Below are 20,550 nucleotides of genomic sequence, written 5' to 3'. Positions count from 1 at the left end.
ACTATCTGTACTTTTTGCGCATATGTATACATTTCTCTCAACGGAAACCATAGATGTATTGAATATAGATAAAGCAATAGATTGAAGATTGAAGACTACAGTTTAACCAATCAAGATAAAGATATTTTAGTTTCTTTTGTTCTGATTAGTCAAACTGTAATCTTTAATTTTCAATGCGTAATGTAAAATGTAATACGGGCTTTAGCGTTAATACGAACCGAGGGGAATGATTATAGTTGTTTATGCAGCGGGAAAATATTGGTCTTTTACAGAACTAAAGAAAATCTTTGAAAAGTTGAGTGCGCGGCAAAATATTGGAAAACCTTTCATTTATAATGGATATGCAGGATTTCTGTCGAAGATTACCTAAAGTGGTACGCTTTTCTTTTCAAATTTAAGCGACACTAATATAGAAAGACACTTCTTTGATATTTTATAGTTTGATATATTGAAGTTAACTAATGTCGTTTATTAGGAACTCCATGCACATTTAAATGGTTCATTAAGTATGAATACCCTGCAAAAATTATATAAAATGCGAGATTCAAATGTTGCTCTGGATAATCAAGCTTTTATGAATAACACTAATCTTTCATCCTTAAGCGAGTATGAATATTTCTCATTGTTATATTTATTTTATAAAGTGATTTTAATGTAATAATTTATTTGATAAATAATGTGTTAACAGAACACTAAAATAGTATCTGTTTTTTTAGATGTTTTAAAGTATTTGATATAGCACATGCGCTAACAATTACACCACAGGCTGTATTTACTGCTACTTGCGATGTGATAAAAGAGTTTCATGAAGACAATGTGATCTATTTAGAATTGAGAAGCACACCTCGTACTGTAAAGAACTCAATGACAAAAACAGAATATCTTGAGGCAATAATAAAAGCTTTTGAGTAAATAAGTATATTAATTTCATAATATATACTAAAACTTGTACATAATAATTCTTAATTTAAATTTCTATTTCTACATGATATATTTTTTAATTTTTCTTGGAAGAAAAATTAATAACCTGATATCTGATATATATTATTCACAGAACATCGAAGTTGCAGTTTCCACAGATTCTTGTAAAACTATTGATATCAATTAATCGAAAACAAGGTTGCGAAACTGCAAGAGAAAATATTAATCTTGCGATAGAGTTTATGAAAAAATATCCAGAATACATTGTTGGTATCGATCTTAGCGGTGATCCAACTGTGAACTATTCATTTTTGGAATTATTAGAAATGTCTAGGAAAGCGGGGCTTAAAATCACAGCTCATTGTGCAGAGGTGAATATTAATTAATCTCCTCATATATTGATAGATATAATAATAGTATATATGGATAATGTATGTACATAGGTACCAAATGAAATGGAAACAACTGATATATTAAAATTTAAACCCAATCGATTGGGACATTGCACTTGCATTCATCCTAGCTTGCAAGGTTCTAAGCAATTGTTTGATATGTTATTAGAATCCAAAATTCCTGTTGGTAAGAGATCTTTGATACCATCACATATTTTTATAATTTATAATTCTTTTATACACGCGCGCGCGCGCACACACACACACACACACACACACACACACACACACACACACACATATATACATATATATATATATATATATATATATATATATATATATAATTTTTTCATGATACCAGTAGTATTTATTTATTTATTTATTTATTTATTTCTTTTTTTTTTCGTTTTGTTTAGAGTTATGCTTGACGTCAAATGTGAAATGTAAAACAGTACCATCCTATATATCTCATCAATTTAAATATTTATATGAAGCTGGACATCCTATAACAATTGGAGTGAGTATGAAAAATAGTTTAACATATTTCCGAGAATTCAAAACATTACATACATTACTTTTTTTTAGACTGATGACAAAGGTGTTTTTGATACATGTTTGTCAGAGGAATTGCAATTATTAAGCTCTGTTTTTAATGTCGGAAAAGAACAGCTTAAAAAATTATGTACATTATCTGTACAATATAGTTTTGCAAATGCAGAAGAAAAAAAAAATTATCATCGATAATCGAGAGTTTTCATATTTAGTTTTTTTTTTTATTTTGCTTGGTTTTGACATCAAATACTTCATTTTATTATTTGTGCATGCATGCTTGTGTGTGTATGTGTATTTCTTTTAATAATATTTTAATTAGAGACATTTAGACAATTTCTCAATTAAATAAGAACAATTTCTAATAAAAAGAAAGAGATGCAATGCATCTATTTTGAGGTCATACATATAAAAGTAACATCAATTTTATTCATAATGTCGGCTACTGTATATGTTTACATACATTTACATACAATAATTAATTTTTTATTTATATATGAAGACTATATATTCGTTTAACATTATCAGTATGCCATCTTGTTTCTCTCCATAGTGTATATTTACAATATTTATGATAGTTATTCATATAATATACCTAATATAAGTACAATATGTCTTGCAATGATTAAAGAATCAATAATAACTAGAAACTGGATACATCGCCGCTTATTATGTCCTTAACAATTGCTTAACATGACTTTTTCATGATAGACCTTAATATAATTTCTTATCATATTCTTAAAACTATTTATTTCCTAGTTTTTCTATTGTGCATTTCACATTTTCATATAAAAAATTGTGAATTAAAACTTTCTCGATACTAAAAACACAATTAATGTCATCTTACCATTGATGCTTTAATAATATTTCAGACAGTTAATGTCCTCTAACTTTTTTCATAAATCATTTACACATACATCGAGTTTCAATAAAATAAAATTAAGAATTACAAAGATTTAATGTTATTTCGTGATTTAATTATTTTTTATCATATCGTAACAATTAATAATAATAGCTATATTATATAATATGTAATGACAATATTATTATTTATATATATAATATTTTTATATACAAAAGATATTTTTTGTAACTACATTTTCTTCTCAGATAGCAAGTATCTAATATATTTTGAATAGGAATAAATATTTGAAATTTATATTTAGAGTAATTTAGAGTAATTTAGTTTCTCTTCATATTATAAATCTAAATTTAGAGATTTCCTATAATACAACAAGCTTGGCAGAATGGAGAAAGTGAAACAAAATGAAGATTTTTCTCTTTCCTACTTATGAATATGTTTAAGTTAGAATTGATCAACTAATTTTGCATTTTGTTAAAAACATTTATTTTTAATTATACTGACTCTTCAGATATATGTATGAAAATGAGATATTAAAATCCATCTAAGATTTATCAGACTAAAATTGGATTAAAACAACCAAAATAGCAGAATATAATATTGACGCTATACAAAAGCGTTATGGAAACATTAATCTCTGCAGCAGTGCACATGTGCATATAAAGAGTGATATTTAATTTTCTATTTCAAATATGTCATATGCTTAAATAATAAAGTGAAGGATTTTCATAAAAAAATAAAAAATATTTAAAATTTTTTTTTCTATGCATATATATGATTATATAAAGGAAAATATGCTTTGTATAAATAATTTAACTTGTATTATCGTCCGAGTTATGGAAACTCCTGTTATAATTAAAATTAATACAATAAGTACGATGCTAATATAATCATGAAATCATCATTTAATATAGCTTAAAAAACATAAAACTTATAAGAATGTAATTATTAATTATGAAGAATGTAATTATTAATTTAACATAATAATAATTGAAAATTTTAAAAGCTATATTTAATCTAATTCATACAATTTTTTTGGTAAAACTTTATCTCATATACATAAAATGTAGGTATTTTTCAGAATTTATATACTGCAGAATCGTATATCCAGTTTCGGGAAATTATATTCTATTTTTGCATTTGAATTCTTTAAGTCATTCGATTTTCGTTATTGTTTCGTCATTTATTTTTCATTCTGATATCTTATTATTGCTAAATATAGTATATATATGGTTATGACTAAAAGATTGTATTACATATATATATATATATATATATATATATATATATATATATATATATATATATAAGCAAATATTACATATAGATCTTTATATCTATTTTCCCTAAAATACTTGACATATTATATATACAACATAATACTCATGTGTGTCTATGTATATTTACATTTTGCATTGGGTTTTATCTATTTTGAAAAATTTTAGGTGATATTATGTATCCTTCATACTAGTAATACATTTTCGACACACATACAAATTATTTATATACATATATATATATATATATATATATATATATATATATATTATAAATGTATATTATAAATTTATATGTAGTATATGTATATATATTTATGTTAAATATATAAAACTTTAAATCCATTATATTTTCTATATTCATTTCAGATCTACAATAATATAGATATATATATATACGTTAATCGAATTAATTAAAAAATTAATATTGTACGTACTTTATACAAAATCGTGCTAAACATAATCGATTTCAGTAATTTTTGCAGTAGTTAACAAATATTATTTCAATGTGTGTTTCCTGTTTTGAAATTTCTCAGGAATATATACAATGAGAATAATAAAAATATCTTTTAATTTCAAGACAAAATAATAAAAATAATTACATCAATTCTACTTGGTAAGATAATTAAAGTTTCGAGATTGACCGGTATTTTTCATTTGTTATTCGGCTAAAATTGGCGGATAATATGTTGGAAAATCATGTTGTTAGGCTAAAGATATCAAATTTCAGTAGGAAAATACCGTCATTATAAATATAAAGTGTGATGATTTAAAATACAAACTTTTTGTGGATCATTTTCTTGAAACTCTCAATTATCTGATCATATATTCAAAGTTCATTTTTCATTTATGATATAGTCATATAAATATATTTGATTGAGTGCTTTTAATCAAGATATTTTAGAAAATATGAAACAGTGAAAGTATTCTAATTAAGTACTTAGTGTCTTCTAACCGTTTACGATTCGCTGTTTCGTGAACGCTTTATGGTATTTGAATTCGATGATGTACTACTGGCATCGTCATTTTTTGCCAGTAAAACACCTTCGTATAATATATCATCGATATCCACGCTAATTGCACATATATTTAAAAAATATTATTTAAAAAAATTTAATTATACCAATTTTAGCAATATACTTCTATTTTCTTTTTTAACATAATAATCAGATTTACGTATGTGAAAAAAATATAAATTAGCACATATTTAAGATAATGGCAATAGAGAGAAACAAAAACTATAATCAAGCATAACAATTACAATATTTACAATATTTAATATTTTCTATAATAAATCTTAAAATGATAGCAATTTATGAGATGTAATTTAATGTCAATAATTATATATATCATTTTTATCCGAATTATAAGATTTTTATAAAGCTGTGTCGAATTGCTTATGTGCATTCATTTTTCTCAATTTATATACTTAGAATCTAATTTATTATAGAATTTAATTCAAAAAAAGAATAAAAACGATTACATTATTTGTTATCTCGATTGCACAAACTCCGATGATAAAACTCTATCGCTATCATGAGATGAATAATTTAAATTGCAGTATTATCTGAATAAGAGAATATGTACATTTTTTTTATAATATATCTTATTCTATAGACAAAAACATCGAGTGTCCAAAAGATGTCTCGCAATGATGAACAATTAAAAAATTTAAAAGACATCGGACATTTTTCATAAATGAAAATATTTTTTTATATTATTATATATAAAAACAAAATATATCGAAAAATGTATATATGTTATTCACAAAAATCTCTTTGATCATAATTATAAATATATGTATAATTATAAATGATGTTATATTTATCAATCTGTATCTAATATCACATTATAAATTTATTAATTTTATTAAACTATTCTTTTTGTCTCTATAATTGTTATATTATGACGCATGTTATTAGAAGTGAGAAATATAAATTTTTTTTTTGCAAATAACATTAATTAATTTGTTTATTGTTACTTGCATTTGATAGTACAGATTGATAAATTATATCAAACTTTGTTTTTTTATTACTCTGCATTAGTAAACAAACATGTAATTCAATCTCATAGATCTCATTTTTATTTTTGGCAAAAGCAAACTTTATAATAAGTGATTTCTAATTACGTATCTAGAATCTAAAAATTGAAAAGTGTTTGATATATTTTATAGACCTATATATATCAAATGCACGAAAAAATTAATTTATTTCGATAACTCATAAAAAATCGCTATTTCACATTTCTAATGCTGCCATAATCCATGCATAATGAGCAGTAAGAGATTAGTGGATCGATACATGATTATATATTGCATATCGTGACACAGTAATAATAATAAAATAAAAGTAAAAATAAAAATAAAAGTAGGCGTCTGTGTAATTCATTTTATTTAATTTTTCGTTTATCAATTATGTACAAATAATTACACAGTTTATTTTTTCTCGCTTTTTTTTACAAATATTCTTATTTCTAAAAATTATCGGTAAAACTATTATGGAATTATACAATACTATTAATTTCTGAGCGGAACGATCATCTTTTGAGCATTCGAGACATTCGTTCTGGAAAAAAATCACATTAAATACAAAGTTATATTTAAAAAAAACTACCGATAAAAAGGTAGAAGATAGGAGATTATTGCATTGCTTGAATACATGAAGCGTCTGAATAAGTCGTGATAAACACTTCATATATATATGTTGTCCAACAGATTGTAAACATGATTGAAATAATGAAGAATAATTCCACAATAGTTTTTCGTTGGTAAATTTTCTCTTTTGGATATTATCGCTTCCAAGAGATTTCAACGGTGCACCAACGTTGGAACGTTTTTTTTATATTACAATAGATTTTCATGGCTGATTTGTTCCGCATGAATCAGCCATGACAAAATCTAGTTAAGTATTTTAATTAAGCGTCTTCTCGTTTACGATTCGCTATTTCGTGAACGCTTTATGGTGTTTGAATTTGATGATATACTACTGGCATCGTCATTTTTCGCCGGTAAAACACCTTCGTATAATACACCATCGATATCCACGCTAATTGCTAGTTCACGTCGTCCATTCTCTGAGGAAAAGGAAAAAAGATTATTTAATGAATAAGTAATCTCTTTTCAAATTATATACATTTAATTTGTAAGCTAAGATTTATTTTTTTGTAAACAAAAAATCTAATCTATAGGATTGATTCTAGCAAAAGAACGAACATTTAACTCATTATAATATGTATGTCTATATCATGATGAATTTAGCAGTATTAAATATGTATTAAATATGTAATAAATTTTATATTAAATAAATATTAAGTTAACTCACCTCGCATAGTGACCATCTGTGTAATGCGCATACAGTTCCTATCGGGAATATTTTCCTCATCAGAAAATATCCTTTTATTGGGAGTTGGAGATGAGAGTTCCGCAGCATCTCGGTCTCTTTTCATATTACCAGATGGTGGAGAACTAACAGATCTACTAGCACTTGGAGGGGATACCGGATTTGACCTAATTGAAAAATATTTTTTTATCATTAAAAAAAATACTCTATTATTTAAAAACGAGACATATCTATTTACCTATGTGCAGAGTTTGCAAGATCCAAGGCTTCTCTTTGTGGTTCCGGGCTAGTTGCCGGCCCTAATGGCGAGTGGGATGTTGACGGAGGGAAGGATTGTTGACCAACTGAATAAATTTTATTATTATTTTGGTTATATAAATTCCATAGAGTCAGTTTGGACAATTCAATTGCGCTAAATGCTTCCGTCGTCGGTGGCGATATCGACGTATTGCCAGTCTGTTGTGGAATTATCGAGTTATTGGTAATCGAGTTACTTCTATCTCTCAACATCTTCATCATGTATTCTGAAACTATACAAATATGATATATTAGAATTACGACAATTAAATTAGAAAGTAGAGATATGGAAAATAGTTCTTTTACCGAATGCGTTCTCGATTTTAAGATTCTTCGTAAATCTATATATCTTACTTATACAGCATATTTAAAAAACACCGAAATATTTTGTAGTATTATAAAGAATAACTATTTTGAGATAGAATGAATGTATCATTGCAAAATTAATTAATTTTTTTAAATTTAAGATTGCTATTTCTGCAATAGTGTTGCAAGTATTCAGTGAATCTCTGACTTATATAAATATTCATGAAAAATTTGAAATATAAATTAATCTAGCATTAATCTCAATATTATTCTTAGATGCTTTATACATTGCAAACAACGACCGTTGAATATCACAGGTGTTTTTTTTTTTGCTGACAGTCTAAGCGTCTATTAAATTAAAGCAGCGAGAGAGAGACGCTGAAATTCGCTTATTGGCACTGCTCCATCGGATATCTGTGAGCTGCATAAAACGATCGAGAACTTGTTTGCTTAAATCGCCATTTTGTCAGTAGCTCAGTATTCAATAGGCAAATGAATTCTGTCGACGTGCGCGTCAATATTTGTTAAAATCACGTCCACGAGCTTCTAAGTTTGTTTGCCAAACGCGCGTTATATTAGAACGCAATATTAGATATCCGTTGGATGTCCCAAGATTATACGATCTGAATGCCTGAACAGTCATCAATATTCTTCAATAACCTTCGTCATTTTTACAGGCAAGTAACAATATCATTGGAGGAAAATTTGTCGGACAAGGAAGCAATGGAAGACGGGAGGAGCTATGTCGAGAAGGGCGATCGAAGCCGCGACGTTATCCCCAGATCACTGTCGAGCCCAGGCGGCGAGGTGGAAAGAGAGAGAAGAGGAAAGGGTAGGGAAATAGGAATGCTCGTTAGCGAGAGTCATCCGTTAACGCCTGTCTTCCGGAGGATCGTACAATCAATTACGCCTCCTTCGCTCTCTCGCATCATCATCTCCGGGGAGGCCCGAAGCGCACTACCTACCGATTTAAAATAAACCCTCCCATACTCTATCTCCTCCCGTTTCCGTTTTTTTCATTCCGTCCCGTCGATCTTTCGTATAGCATCGGACGGTTTTTCATTTTCGCTCTCCCTTCTTTCTATTTTTATGTATCGGGTTGTTATTTTATGTTAGTGAAATTCGCGATTTGTAATATTCCTAATACACTTGCGAGAAAAGAAACTTACTGTTGGATCCTAGATTCGAAGGAACATGCTGCGAGTTATGAGAATGATGCTGCGGGTGTCCGTTTACGAACGGCGATTGCGATCCATGGAGCTCCATTTGGGCCATGCTAAGTGGCATCTGCAATGGCAACGAATTCGATGGCATCGAATTGTGTTGACTCCGCGCTACCATACTTTCGTTGTTAGTAGCATAAGTGGTGTAATTGCTTCTGCGGCTCTCGCGACGATTCGTCTCGATAGCCGTCTGCAGTTGCTCCTGAGTCGAGAGATTTTCCTTTTGTTGTTCGTACGGGTATAAATATTTCATATACCTGTCGGCAAAAACATGATTAAGAACGTACATATCTATGGTGATTTAATAAATGTAATTTTTCTTCAAATGTGTTTATACAAAATTCAGAAAAATAAAACAAATAATCAATCATATTAATTACAAGATTAAATTTTTAAATTAGCGGGATCAATGTCGATGAAAATGCTTCGTTATTATATCGGCGAAATGTAAATTAATTACACTTAAAATTATCGGATTTATAAAAAAAAAATTAAACCTGACATTTTTAAATTTAAATTTCATAAAGCAAATTGTGTGTTTCAAAATTACATCTTATCATTATACGAGTTAGCCGTCTAAACTACGCTAATACGTTGAACACTCAAGGCAGGCGTACGCATATTTTCGTTATACAGACCGCTCGCTAATTCGCGCGGGCATTGTTTCGGTTTTTACGATTGTCTGGCAGACCGCGGACGAAACTAGCTCTTTGGTCTGGACCCGCCTTCGCATCACCGCTCACTTTACGATAAGAGTCAGCGGAACCTTCCTTTGATCGATAATAAAATTCGCTCTTAGCACAGATCATTCGGTAGATAAGTAAATTACAGTTTTGCGCGTGAGAAATCAATATTACCGTTCGCTTTGCTTGTAAAGAGAAATTAATATTCTTGTTTTAAAGATGTAGAATTCTGTCTAGGACGATGTATCTAAATCTATAGTATCTCTGGAGAAAGAGACGGAGAGAGATAATTAAAAAAGCTAATAGAGTTCGAATTAATCAATGCGCCGCTTCTTTTGCCGGATAAAGGCTTCCTCTCGCGAGAAATATCCGTTTGGGATGCGTCGAGACTGCGTTCTCTCATCGCGCATGTACGCATATCGTTGTCGAGGAAAGATAGCCGGTTGCCGGAATGATGGATGCGTGCGAGGCGACGCGACGGGACGCGACGCGACGCGACGCCAACGTTCTGTCGCGTACAAAGCGCGGAGTTATTTTCACGAGCCACCCCCTTTACCCTATAGCGGGGAGCATTGCGTCCGTGTAATTCATATTAGCCCGCACTACTTATAATACGTCGACTCCGTTCTCTTCGTCTTCTCCCTTCTCCCCTCCCGGTTCGCAAGCATTTTCGCGTTCTCCTCCTTCCTTCCGTAGACGAAGACTAACCCCCAGGATAAACGGGATGCCTCGCGTCGTCGTCGTCTCTCCGAATCTCGTAGACGAATCTCTATTTACAGACGTTCATCTCTTCTTCTCCCCCTCCGAGAGAGAGAGAGAAAGAGAGAGAGAAACGAGACAGTGCGCGAAAGGCAGATAAATCTTCGTCAGCCCGCGCGCTGGATGTGCTATGTGGTATTATATAAACGAATATATATCGCGTGCCAACAGTTCTCCAGGTTGTCACAACCCGCCCCGAGGTGTCCTATGCGTGAAGGATCGCGCGGGGGGATCGCGTCGCCGTTGCCTAAGACGATGCACCTGTACGTCACATACGCCTCCTCGTCCAACTCGTCACTTACGTTGTTTTATCTCTTCGCCGACAGTAATAACACTGTCGGCTCGCAGTCTCGCGATATCTTTACCCCCTCTTTCCCTCAAGATCCACGAGATTGAATCATCTCGCTAATTAATATAATACATTGAACATCGATAATCAATTATATAAATGACGGACTTCGATGAAACTATGACTCACGCGAATTAATTGCACAGAGACGTCCATCAACTAAAACGTTGAAAAAGAGATATGGAAAAAACTGGATATATATTGATAATACACGGAGAAAATTTTACAAATTACATTCTCTTTTACAATATTATAAACTTGAAGTATAATGATATTAAGATACTTATAAAAATTACAAATTACGCATCTGTTCTATTGTTTGATACAAATGATTATTTGTTTGTGTAGCAGAATATTTGAAAAATTATGATATTTATTTAAAATATTATATTATAATATATAATATTGTTGAATAAAAATATCGCGATTTCTCTCATATGATAGTATATTTCACGATTATAAAAATTATGATGTAATTTTTATTACGATATTTTTTCGGTGTACGTACGATTGAACAACGCATAGATTCGCCATCAAGTGCGCGCTCATCTTATCGTTAGTCTTATCATTGCAGATTTCACGCTCGGATGAGTTCTCATGCCAGCTAAGACTTATTGTATGCGAGTGTTGTGGACGGACAAAACCGAGGTCCTGGATGAGAAACTTCACAATCTATACTTACTGTGTGCGCAGAGTAAACGCCGCGGAAGTGATGCTCGCCGGCAACCGAAGACCTTTAATGATCTCCTGCCACAGCTTCTTGTTGATCACTTCGACCAGGCCACCTCGCATGACCACTAATTTGTAAAGCTCGAAAAGATCCAGTACAGATTTTGCCATGATAGGTAGCCGATTGATAGGTGTTCCTATAAAATGAAAATAATTTTAGTTTTATATCTGCGCATTGTTAATATGATGTAATGCGTGAATTGCAATGTAAACATACAGGTAATAATTATATTATACATTTTGTTTTGCTGCGCGATATCTTGAATGACAAGATAATATATTGTCTCAATGTAATCTCTCTCTTTCTTTCTGTAATAATTTGTTCTAACATCACACATGTGTGGCAATATTAATGACAATATTAATTAGTACATAAAAATGTCAATATAGATTTTAATATTAATGACATTTCCGAAAAACATACAAAAATTTCGCAAAATCAATGAATGGCAGATCGTAAATGAGATAAAATATCACAGTAGCAACATCTCTTATTCATTGCGTGAGCGATCGCATTTTGAGGCACGACGAGCGTAAAACTGCTAAACTTTACGAGGTTTATTCAGACGCGGGGCGTTAACAAGAGCAATAATGAATTTGCAACGATCACGCAAGTAGTCTTTTACGATCTTTCTTAGACAGTATCGCTTCGATATAACAAATAAAGAAGAAGGGAGTGATTAAGGGGAGTAGAGAATAAAAATGCGGGGAGTGGAAAATCCGGTGAGGCATCGGATGACACGGTCATATTCTCACCGTAGTTGTATCGATGATTATCATCGGACAAATAATCCGCGTATCTTTTACGACCTCTCACCTACGAATCGTGTCAGACAAATATCTACGATGCAAATAACCGATCGTATTCTGTCGACTCTGACAAAGATTGCGGCAACGCAATCTCCGTTTTCGATATCTGTTCGATATATCGGAGCTTATTGTGTGCTGAAATTTGAGTGGGGAGGAGAACGCCCATTCATGGGATAATACGATGATTTAATCTCCGCTATTCTTCGCTACTATACAAAGCCATAAGTAAAAGAGCGTGAAATATCGCGAGAGATATTTCTCGTAAAGCAGAAAGCGTTATCCATGTATATACAGATACGAAGACATTCTTCGGTTAATTCGCACGCGTATGTACGAGAAGTTAACTATCATGGTAGCCGGACCGTCGAATTTTACGAGTTAACGGGGTGTTAACAAGAGCAGCAGCACTCGCGACTATAGTGCGCGTTTTAAAGTACGTAGACGTAAACGGGCTTTTACGAGTTGGCGTAATCTGAGGTTTAGAGTCGCGCATAAATATTCGCGGGCGACGCGTGTCTAGAAGAAGATCGTTTCGCACGACAAGAACAATCGGGAAGAACAATATCTGGATATTAAAATCGTAATTATTTTATCTCGCGAGACTAAAGATACATGTGTATGTGATTCTTATATCTCTGCATCACATCACGTGTCAGTCATCGATAATTCCTTTTCCCATCGTATTTGATTTTGACATTTCATTTCGGCTTCTTTCCCAAAGCTCGACCGATGCTCCTTCGCCGCGTGGCGGCCCGGCTGGTTGCTTTCCACGGAGTCGGCAAATTTTACGAGTTTCCAAAGGTTCGAGTTAACGGGGCGTTAACAAGGGCAATACTCGCTAGTATCGCGCGTGCGGAGTCCGCTTTGCGGGCTCTTTACGAGCTCGCGAACGATTCCATACGTCTCGCAGAACGCGCGGCGTTATACGAATATACACGGCGCACACAGAGATACGCGTGTACGCGAATACAATGAGAAAGGGAGAAGGCGCGCCGCGTATCGCAGGATCGTTTATCCGCCATCGAGGACGATGAAGGGGGCCTCTGCCCGCCATTCCTGACCGACGAGAGGAGGCAATAAAACCGCGCCGCTCCGAGGTAGGGGAACCAGCAATTTCGGGCTATCGAGCGCGCTCCCTTCGAGTTTATTATTGGCCCTGCAATTATTGTTGATATACGCGCAACCCGGCAACCCGCGTTTAATGTTCCTATGTAGGGCGCGGCGATAAAAGCTGCACAAAATGGCGACCGATCGCCGTTCTCTCTCATCCCTTATATCGATGCGGACGTTCTGAACTTTCTACGCGAACTAGAGAAGCCTCGTATAAAAATTCTAATAAAATTCACGCATCAAGTTTTCCCAAAGTAAAGACACGGTGTGTCTACATCGAGAAATGAGAAAAAAAAAAAACAAGTGCCAAAATCATTTTGAATTTCCACAAAATCGAAAAGAGATGGATGATTTGCGGAATTTACAAATCTATTCTCCTTACATTTCTCGATACGAGATTGAGGAAGATACACAGTAAAACAGCGGGAGCGACTGCCAAGGGGAAGATGAAAGAGTGAGAAAGAGAAAGAGAGGACAGAAGAGAAGAAAGAGTACAGGGGGAAATAAGAGAAAGACGGACAGAGAAAAGGAGAGAGGAGAAGGGAAGGGGAGAAAGAACGTTTCAGGATGCGATTACGACTTTTCTTGGTAGGGCGTCCAATCAGCAGTTATTTTTATAACGGCCGCCGTTGCGCCGCACCATACCGCGGCTCGTCTCCTCGTGTAGTGGTAGCGAAGTAGTACCGCGCAACGATGGCCATCGCACGCTACCTTCAACGAGGCAAAGTAACCATTCGTCGCTATGTATTATCATCGCCGTATATGAGATTCCTCCCGCGTGTGAGATTTTATGATGAAAGGCACACCACCCTCTGCGCGCAAGATTCCCGGCGAATGACAACAATGATTAGACGCACCTTTCAGAGATAAGATCATAAACGCGAAAAATATGAATAAAATATCAAAAGATTCTTTCTTTCAGAAAATTTTTTTTTTTTTTAAAGATTTAATGTTTTCTTAAACAGGAGGAACGAGGATGCAATCGAAGAAGTCGAGACGTGCGAGCGTGCGTCTCTTTGGTGCCCCTTGCAGGATAGATGTGGAGGGGATAATTGGCATACGAAACAAAATGTTGCATTTTATGGGTTATTGCGAGAATGAGAGCGGATAGGCACGGAGGAGACGAGGGAGTGCCCGATCTAATAACGATCGGTTACGTCGCAGGCCTTTATTAACACATACACACACGATCGCACATACACACACATTGACTGTGCTTTAAAGAGGTTTCGGACGCGCGAAACGTCTTTTCCCAGAATCTCGCGTGACGGCCCCGGAATCTATCGAATACAAGCCGCCGGTGAAATATACCCCTGCGAGAGATAACAGGCCGCAGCTTGGCTGTTTCTCGCCGAAATAAGGGTGTCCAGCCCCGACTTCCACTTCTTTTCCCACAGCAAATCTTTCTCGAGAAGAAACAAAGAATTCCAAAGAGCATTCCAAATAAATTTTTAAAATTTTTGAGATTCGAGACACGCGTGTATGCTACACTTTCTAGCGCGAGCTTTATGAGCTAATTTGTGGTTTTGCGGTTCACGCTACCGCGTAAAATCGCGTCTTTCCATCTACCTGACGTATCTCGGTGATCAAATAATAATCCAGTATTATGATCCTTTATAAAAATTCCGTCATATCCGCATCTCAATCTCGATCTCGACGAAAGAACATTTCTTTACAATGTAAAGATCGAGAAACGAAACACGCCGAAAACACAGCACAGACGAGAGGCGAAGAAAGAGCAAGGGAAGATAGAAGAGAAACGATTTTTTGAGAGATGAGAGAAAGAGTGAGAGAGAGAGAGAGAGAGAGAGAGAGAGAGAGAGCCCCGCGCGGGTTAACTTTGTTAGCGCTTGGCATTATCAGACCGGCAAAAGAGATTGGCATTGCGAGGAATAGCTGGGAGGGGGTGGAGTTTCATATGAAATACACGTGACATTTACTGCCTTCACCGGCTGGGCCCCTGCAAAGACGCAAACGCATTATAAATAGATCTCCTCCCTCCGCACCCTTCCGCCCTTTCTCCCTCTCCCTCTTTCTTTCCTCTTCTCTTCATTCTTCTTTTTTTTTCTTCGCATCACTCGACTTCTCACTCTCCGGCTCTTCGGTCGAGAGGCACGAAGATTAAGAAAGGTCCCGGGGGAGGGGGAGAGGAGGAGAGGGTGGGGGGAGCGCGGTACGGCCGCGGCGGCCATGTAGACCGCTACACAATCTGGTTTATAATCTTGTTAGGATTTCGCGGAAATATTGGCGTAATTTACGATCCGTCTTAGCGAAGTTAACTGTCGGAGAGTTGCCGCAATGGTACGATGGGAGGCGTACCAAGGGTTGCGCTCAACGTCTGCGCTTTTGTAGCAATGCCTATGGTTTTCCCCTACCGTTGTATTTCCTCTGTACTTTTCCTCTTCCTCTCCTCCCCCTTTCCCAGTTCGTCTCATCTCTCATCTCAACTCTAGTCATATATCCTCTCTTTTTCGATTATCTGTCCAAGAGCTCCAAGTTGTGTCGCCTTAAGCCGGTTTTGCATTCTCGGAGAACGTCGACTGCGATTCGAGTACGCGCGACCGTCTCGGAGACAAAAACGCGCAAAACACAAGTCTCAAGCAAGCAGAGACAAAGTTTCACCCATGTGCCTTTTATAGGGTGTCGAGGAACGGACGACGAGATGCTACAGAAATGCGCACGATGCGGCATTGTCATCCGGTGGCGCGGGTTCCGTTATCGAGGCATCGAAATCTCTACGAGAATCACCTCCCCCCCCTTCCCCCCGAACCCACTTGTTGCTCGACGAATGAAATAATTGTATTTCCGTCAGTCGACGGGGCGCATCCCGGGGCGTCGGCCAAGTAAAACGGGCGTGGAGAGTGAAATAGAGGAGCGTTCTTCGTGGGTGGTATCGTTGATGCCTCTCCGAACATCTCTCTCCCCCGTTGACGAGCGACATAATCCCAGAAAACAAGACGGATCGAATGCAGGATGTCGAGAGATCCTGCGGATTACTCGGCAGGCGTGTCGGACGCGTGTTTAGGGGAATATAAATTTGAAGCGCATTATTGTGGGTGAATGACGAGAGACGTAACTTTCCACGGAAACTTTCTTGCCAGAAGGAATGAAAAAAAAAAAGAAAAAAAGAAAAACGATCGTGGTGTAAAAAAATTTTCACAATATTTCTTTACAATTTTTTTGCGCCCCTTTCGCTATCTGATCTAGACGATGATCGGAATGGGTACGACCTGTGGGTGGCCGGACGAGAGTCTCAGAGCAAGGACGCGATCCGCACGTGTATCGCGAATTTATGCGCGACGACAATAAAAATCTTCAAATAATATCACGAGCGATAAAAGAGCGCGCTCGCTTGCGGCGCGTTTCGGCTCTACGGCTTCTTTGATAGACTTTACGACGAGGTCTGATTTGCACGCCTGCCCCTGCCGAGGTGCGTGCACCATGATTCGGTTGCTCAAAGCCGGAGCCGACTTTTTAAAGCGGTCCGGGGATTTAAGCGCGTCCGCGAACACCTTGTTCGACACAATACTTCTTATAAAGAAGTAACATCGAGGGAGAGTGTATCGCGTGCCAGATGTGTGTTCGCTTCTCCCCTTTTCATTCCGATGTTATTTTTTCACGCTTGGAAATCCGAGAGCGCGATATCCGCATGTTTCAAAAGATTTATAATTCGATCGAATTTATGACAAATACATTTCGACTTTCCAATTACGCGTCGTAATTAGAGCTCGTGGTCGCGGCAGATGCATTTTCTCCCCCGCCGTTAGAACGTTTATTCGTTTCTCGCTGTTCGAGCAAAGACGGCGAAGACGACCACGAAGAGCGAGACAGCAACGAGACGACGAGTCTGTCGTCGTTCCTTTGCTCGCGCATGGCTACTCTCCCACGGATACGAGGGGTGAATGCGAGGGATAGTCGGGATTATTGCCAGGCACTTGCCAACAATGTGGCGAAGCTTTGATGTGACGTAAAATGGCACGTTAACCGGCGCGCCGTATCTCTACGACCGGTTGCACATACGGCTTTATTTCGCCGCGACCGGCGAGAAGGCGACGTTTTGATCGGAAAGTCGTCTCGGCAAAAACAGCGTCATTGCCGTCACGTTACGATCAGAAGCAGGGTAGAAGGACGCTAAATTATCTCGTAGAGACTCGTCAATCTCTCATCAAGGGGTCGCGTATAAAACGATATAATTATAGTGTGAAACTAATAGCGTTTAATCAAACGAGATGGTGATGTAAATTAAAATTGAGTGAAACTGTCTAATAATAAGTCGAAATTTTTCTTTTCAATTTCATCTGGGAAAAAAATCTATATATATAAAATATGTTTATAATGTTTTCTTTCTTTTATTTGTATGTGCAAGAAAAATAATTAGAAGAATAATTTTTGTAAAAAATTGGCCATATATATACATTTTTTTCCGATCAATTTTTTCATATCTTCCACTTAGAAATTTAAAGGGGCTTTTGTCAAAACAATAGATTAAATAGTCTCAAAAAAGAGAGTGAGTTGATTACTTACGATATTAAAGTAGACGTTAAATTGAGATGAAAAGGGGAAAAATTTCGAGATTCGAGTGTATTAAATGAAAAATCATATAAAAATGTTATAAATTTAATTTAATAAAGATTAAACGCTTGGGATGAAAGACGGATATGCGTCTTGAAATATGCGCACTCGGAGATGGATATGCGGTATCGCAATAATAAGAAATCACAGACTGGGAGTAAGCTGTCGCGTCGGTCACACATAAAAAGCTTAACGACCGACAATTCACGACGTATTATTATTCCCGTAACGCATCTCTAGCGCGGAATAATCATCGAATCTTCCGCGAATGCTATCTCTCTCTCTCTCTCTCTCTCTCTCTCTCTCTCTCTCGCCGCTCTATTCTCGGGATTATAAAAGACAGTCGTCGCGAGATCAACGCTACGACGTTATTGTGTCCGTCCCGATGCCAGATATATAAATCAACCTATATATCGAGCGGCGAAAATAACTTTCGATTCGTACTTGTCATCCTGCCAGAATAAGGGTTTACGTTCCCGTATATTCCCGCACGACCCAAAATCCCCGCCCTCTCTCTCTCTCTCTCTCTCTCCGCGACGCGACATGTATGCGGTTATGCGAGATGCGAATTCGTCAAGGATCGTAAACTCGCTGATACGCCTTTGGACTTTAACGACGTTAATCGCATCGGGATAAATCGTCATAAGCGGTAATGAAGTTTGTTCGTTAAATGCCTTGGGTTACGCGCCTACGCATGTTCGAATGCATTGGAACGCATTCTGATGAAGCACACTAATTTCCATTCGAACCTTCGAATCACGTAGAAAAGTGGGAAACTGTTTTTGGAAAACTCAATTTTTCATCTAATATCTATTTTGAAGCACGGTCAGATTAATCGTTTTTAAAACTATTTAATATCTTCAAATTCTCTTACCGAAAACTCTTTTTATAAACTTTTAAGTGGGGAATATGTTGGGATTTAAAGTAGGAGCTCAATTCCTATATAAAGTAACTCTATGAAATTTTCTATAAAATTCATAAACGCGAAAAAATTAAGACTAAAAATAGCAGCAAAATTTTGACAAATTTTCGAGGGTACACGCAAGTCGCAAGAATTGTTCGCGTAAATTTTCTCGCTTACGACGTCGCGGACTCGAGATAACTGACAGCTCAATTTCGCACTAACTCGTTCGCTGTCGTACGAGATCTCTAGCCGCGTATAGATTTCCGACATTCCCATAGGACGATGGCCCTTTCGTCGCGCGATCCTCCGGCAGAGAATGAGTGTCTCAAACGAATCCGTGACAAAGATTGGCGCGTGTACCGCTGAAAAGTTAACCACCTGATCGCAGACACGTGTAGGCGTGTAAAAGCTCTGCATAGGACACGGGGTTTCTTTTGAGGGAAACGAAGGGACTTCGCGGCTCCTTTCAGAACCAAAGGTATGAGGCAATACACGCAATACACACACACACACACAGGCGCGCGCGGGCAAGTAGAGAGGAAGCTGCGAGCAAGAGATGAAAAAGAAGCGGAGAAAGGGAGGCGATATATCACGAACCCCCAGAGCGATCGGCGCTGTTGTGAAATATTAATAAGCAAATTAGTTCAGACTTAGTGCTCAGCGCCGATACTAAACCGCCATGATGGAAATGGCCGTCGGCCGTCTATAACAGCCGTATTTTACTTCCCACGCCTCGTCGGCATCGGGCCGCCCGCAGAATGCGATTTCCGTTCCTCGGCCTGTCTTCTTCTCGCTCGCATCATATCCAATCCTCTCATTCTCCCTAAGCGCTTTCGCGCTACCCTTCTCGTGTATTCTTCTTCTTTTTTTTTTCTTCTTCTTATACATTACATTACACACATCGGTTCTTCGTTGTGTATCGCACCGAGATATCGTTCACGAATAACGTTTATGACGCGACTCGTAACACCTGATAGTGTGCATACCCGCATGAACTGCAATCCGGTGAAAAGTCGTTACCGTCACCGGAGCGTAAAAACAAATGTACGCAAATTCCCATCGAGACCAGAGCATCAATAAATAACACACAATGCTCAGTTTAGAATATTTAATACTGACGAAATTGACTGTATGATTTACCTGCAATAGGGAACAAAAAAGAAAAAAAAAACAATCTATATAAAAAATTCTAATTTCTTGGGATAAAAATAATTTCTAATTTATTTCGATTCGACGATAAGACATCACGGAAACGTCCGAGATATCGCTTGGGCAATCTAATCAACGACGACGTCATTTAAACTTCGGCTAGAGATATGTATCACCGAGACGAGGTGCGCGAAAGATAGTGGAATCTCCATAAATCAATCTTTACGTTCTACGGTAGACAATAATTTCAACTGCGCGTGCGAAGAGCGGCGCCGACAGAAGCCGCACGGACAGAGGGAAGTCTCTCCTCTCTCTCT

The 20,550-nt window shown here is 36.2% G+C and overlaps 2 protein-coding genes across 4 annotated transcripts in view; one reads left to right on the top strand and one right to left on the bottom strand.

Moving 5' to 3' along the window:
* Positions 1–211: 211 nt before the first annotated feature.
* On the top strand, positions 212–11,671 carry LOC126850925 (adenosine deaminase-like protein). Of its 2 annotated transcripts, XM_050594405.1 has the most exons (8): positions 212–374; positions 476–606; positions 717–908; positions 1,055–1,292; positions 1,365–1,500; positions 1,733–1,833; positions 8,623–8,777; positions 11,534–11,671. In XM_050594405.1, the coding sequence occupies exons 1-8, from the start codon at positions 336–338 to the stop codon at positions 11,565–11,567; spliced, it is 1,026 nt and encodes a 341-aa protein (XP_050450362.1). In that variant the 5' UTR covers positions 212–335; the 3' UTR covers positions 11,568–11,671. The 2 variants fall into 2 exon arrangements, with proteins under 2 accessions (XP_050450362.1, XP_050450363.1); XM_050594406.1 differs by lacking the exons at positions 8,623–8,777; positions 11,534–11,671 and adding an exon at positions 1,902–2,515.
* The window catches only part of LOC126850907 (protein dead ringer-like), a 96,315-nt gene continuing 81,829 nt past the window's right edge, over positions 6,065–20,550 (bottom strand). For both annotated transcript variants that reach the window (XM_050594374.1, XM_050594373.1), the window contains 5 exons: positions 11,642–11,825; positions 9,115–9,425; positions 7,581–7,872; positions 7,325–7,509; positions 6,065–7,076 (listed from right to left, as the gene is read on the bottom strand). In XM_050594374.1, the coding sequence (XP_050450331.1) occupies positions 6,934–7,076; positions 7,325–7,509; positions 7,581–7,872; positions 9,115–9,425; positions 11,642–11,825 (1,115 nt within the window). In that variant the 3' untranslated portion in view covers positions 6,065–6,933. The remainder of the gene's footprint in view (positions 7,077–7,324; positions 7,510–7,580; positions 7,873–9,114; positions 9,426–11,641; positions 11,826–20,550) is intronic.

The sequence above is a fragment of the Cataglyphis hispanica genome, chromosome 7 (genome assembly GCF_021464435.1).
Source record: "Cataglyphis hispanica isolate Lineage 1 chromosome 7, ULB_Chis1_1.0, whole genome shotgun sequence".
NCBI lineage: Eukaryota > Metazoa > Arthropoda > Insecta > Hymenoptera > Formicidae > Cataglyphis > Cataglyphis hispanica.
This window is presented reverse-complemented; position numbering and strand designations above follow the sequence as displayed.

What these genes read in the sequence shown, in the direction of transcription:
- LOC126850925 (XM_050594405.1), top strand. Translation starts at nt 336, where the DNA reads ATGGATATGCAGGATTTCTGTCGAAGATTACCTAAAGTG. An exon ending in AGAATCCAAAATTCCTGTTG is followed by an intron (nt 1,501 to 1,732) that starts GTAAGAGATCTT and finishes CGTTTTGTTTAG; the next exon opens with AGTTATGCTTGACGTCAAAT. An exon ending in GACATCCTATAACAATTGGA is followed by an intron (nt 1,834 to 8,622) that starts GTGAGTATGAAA and finishes TCATTTTTACAG; the next exon opens with GCAAGTAACAATATCATTGG.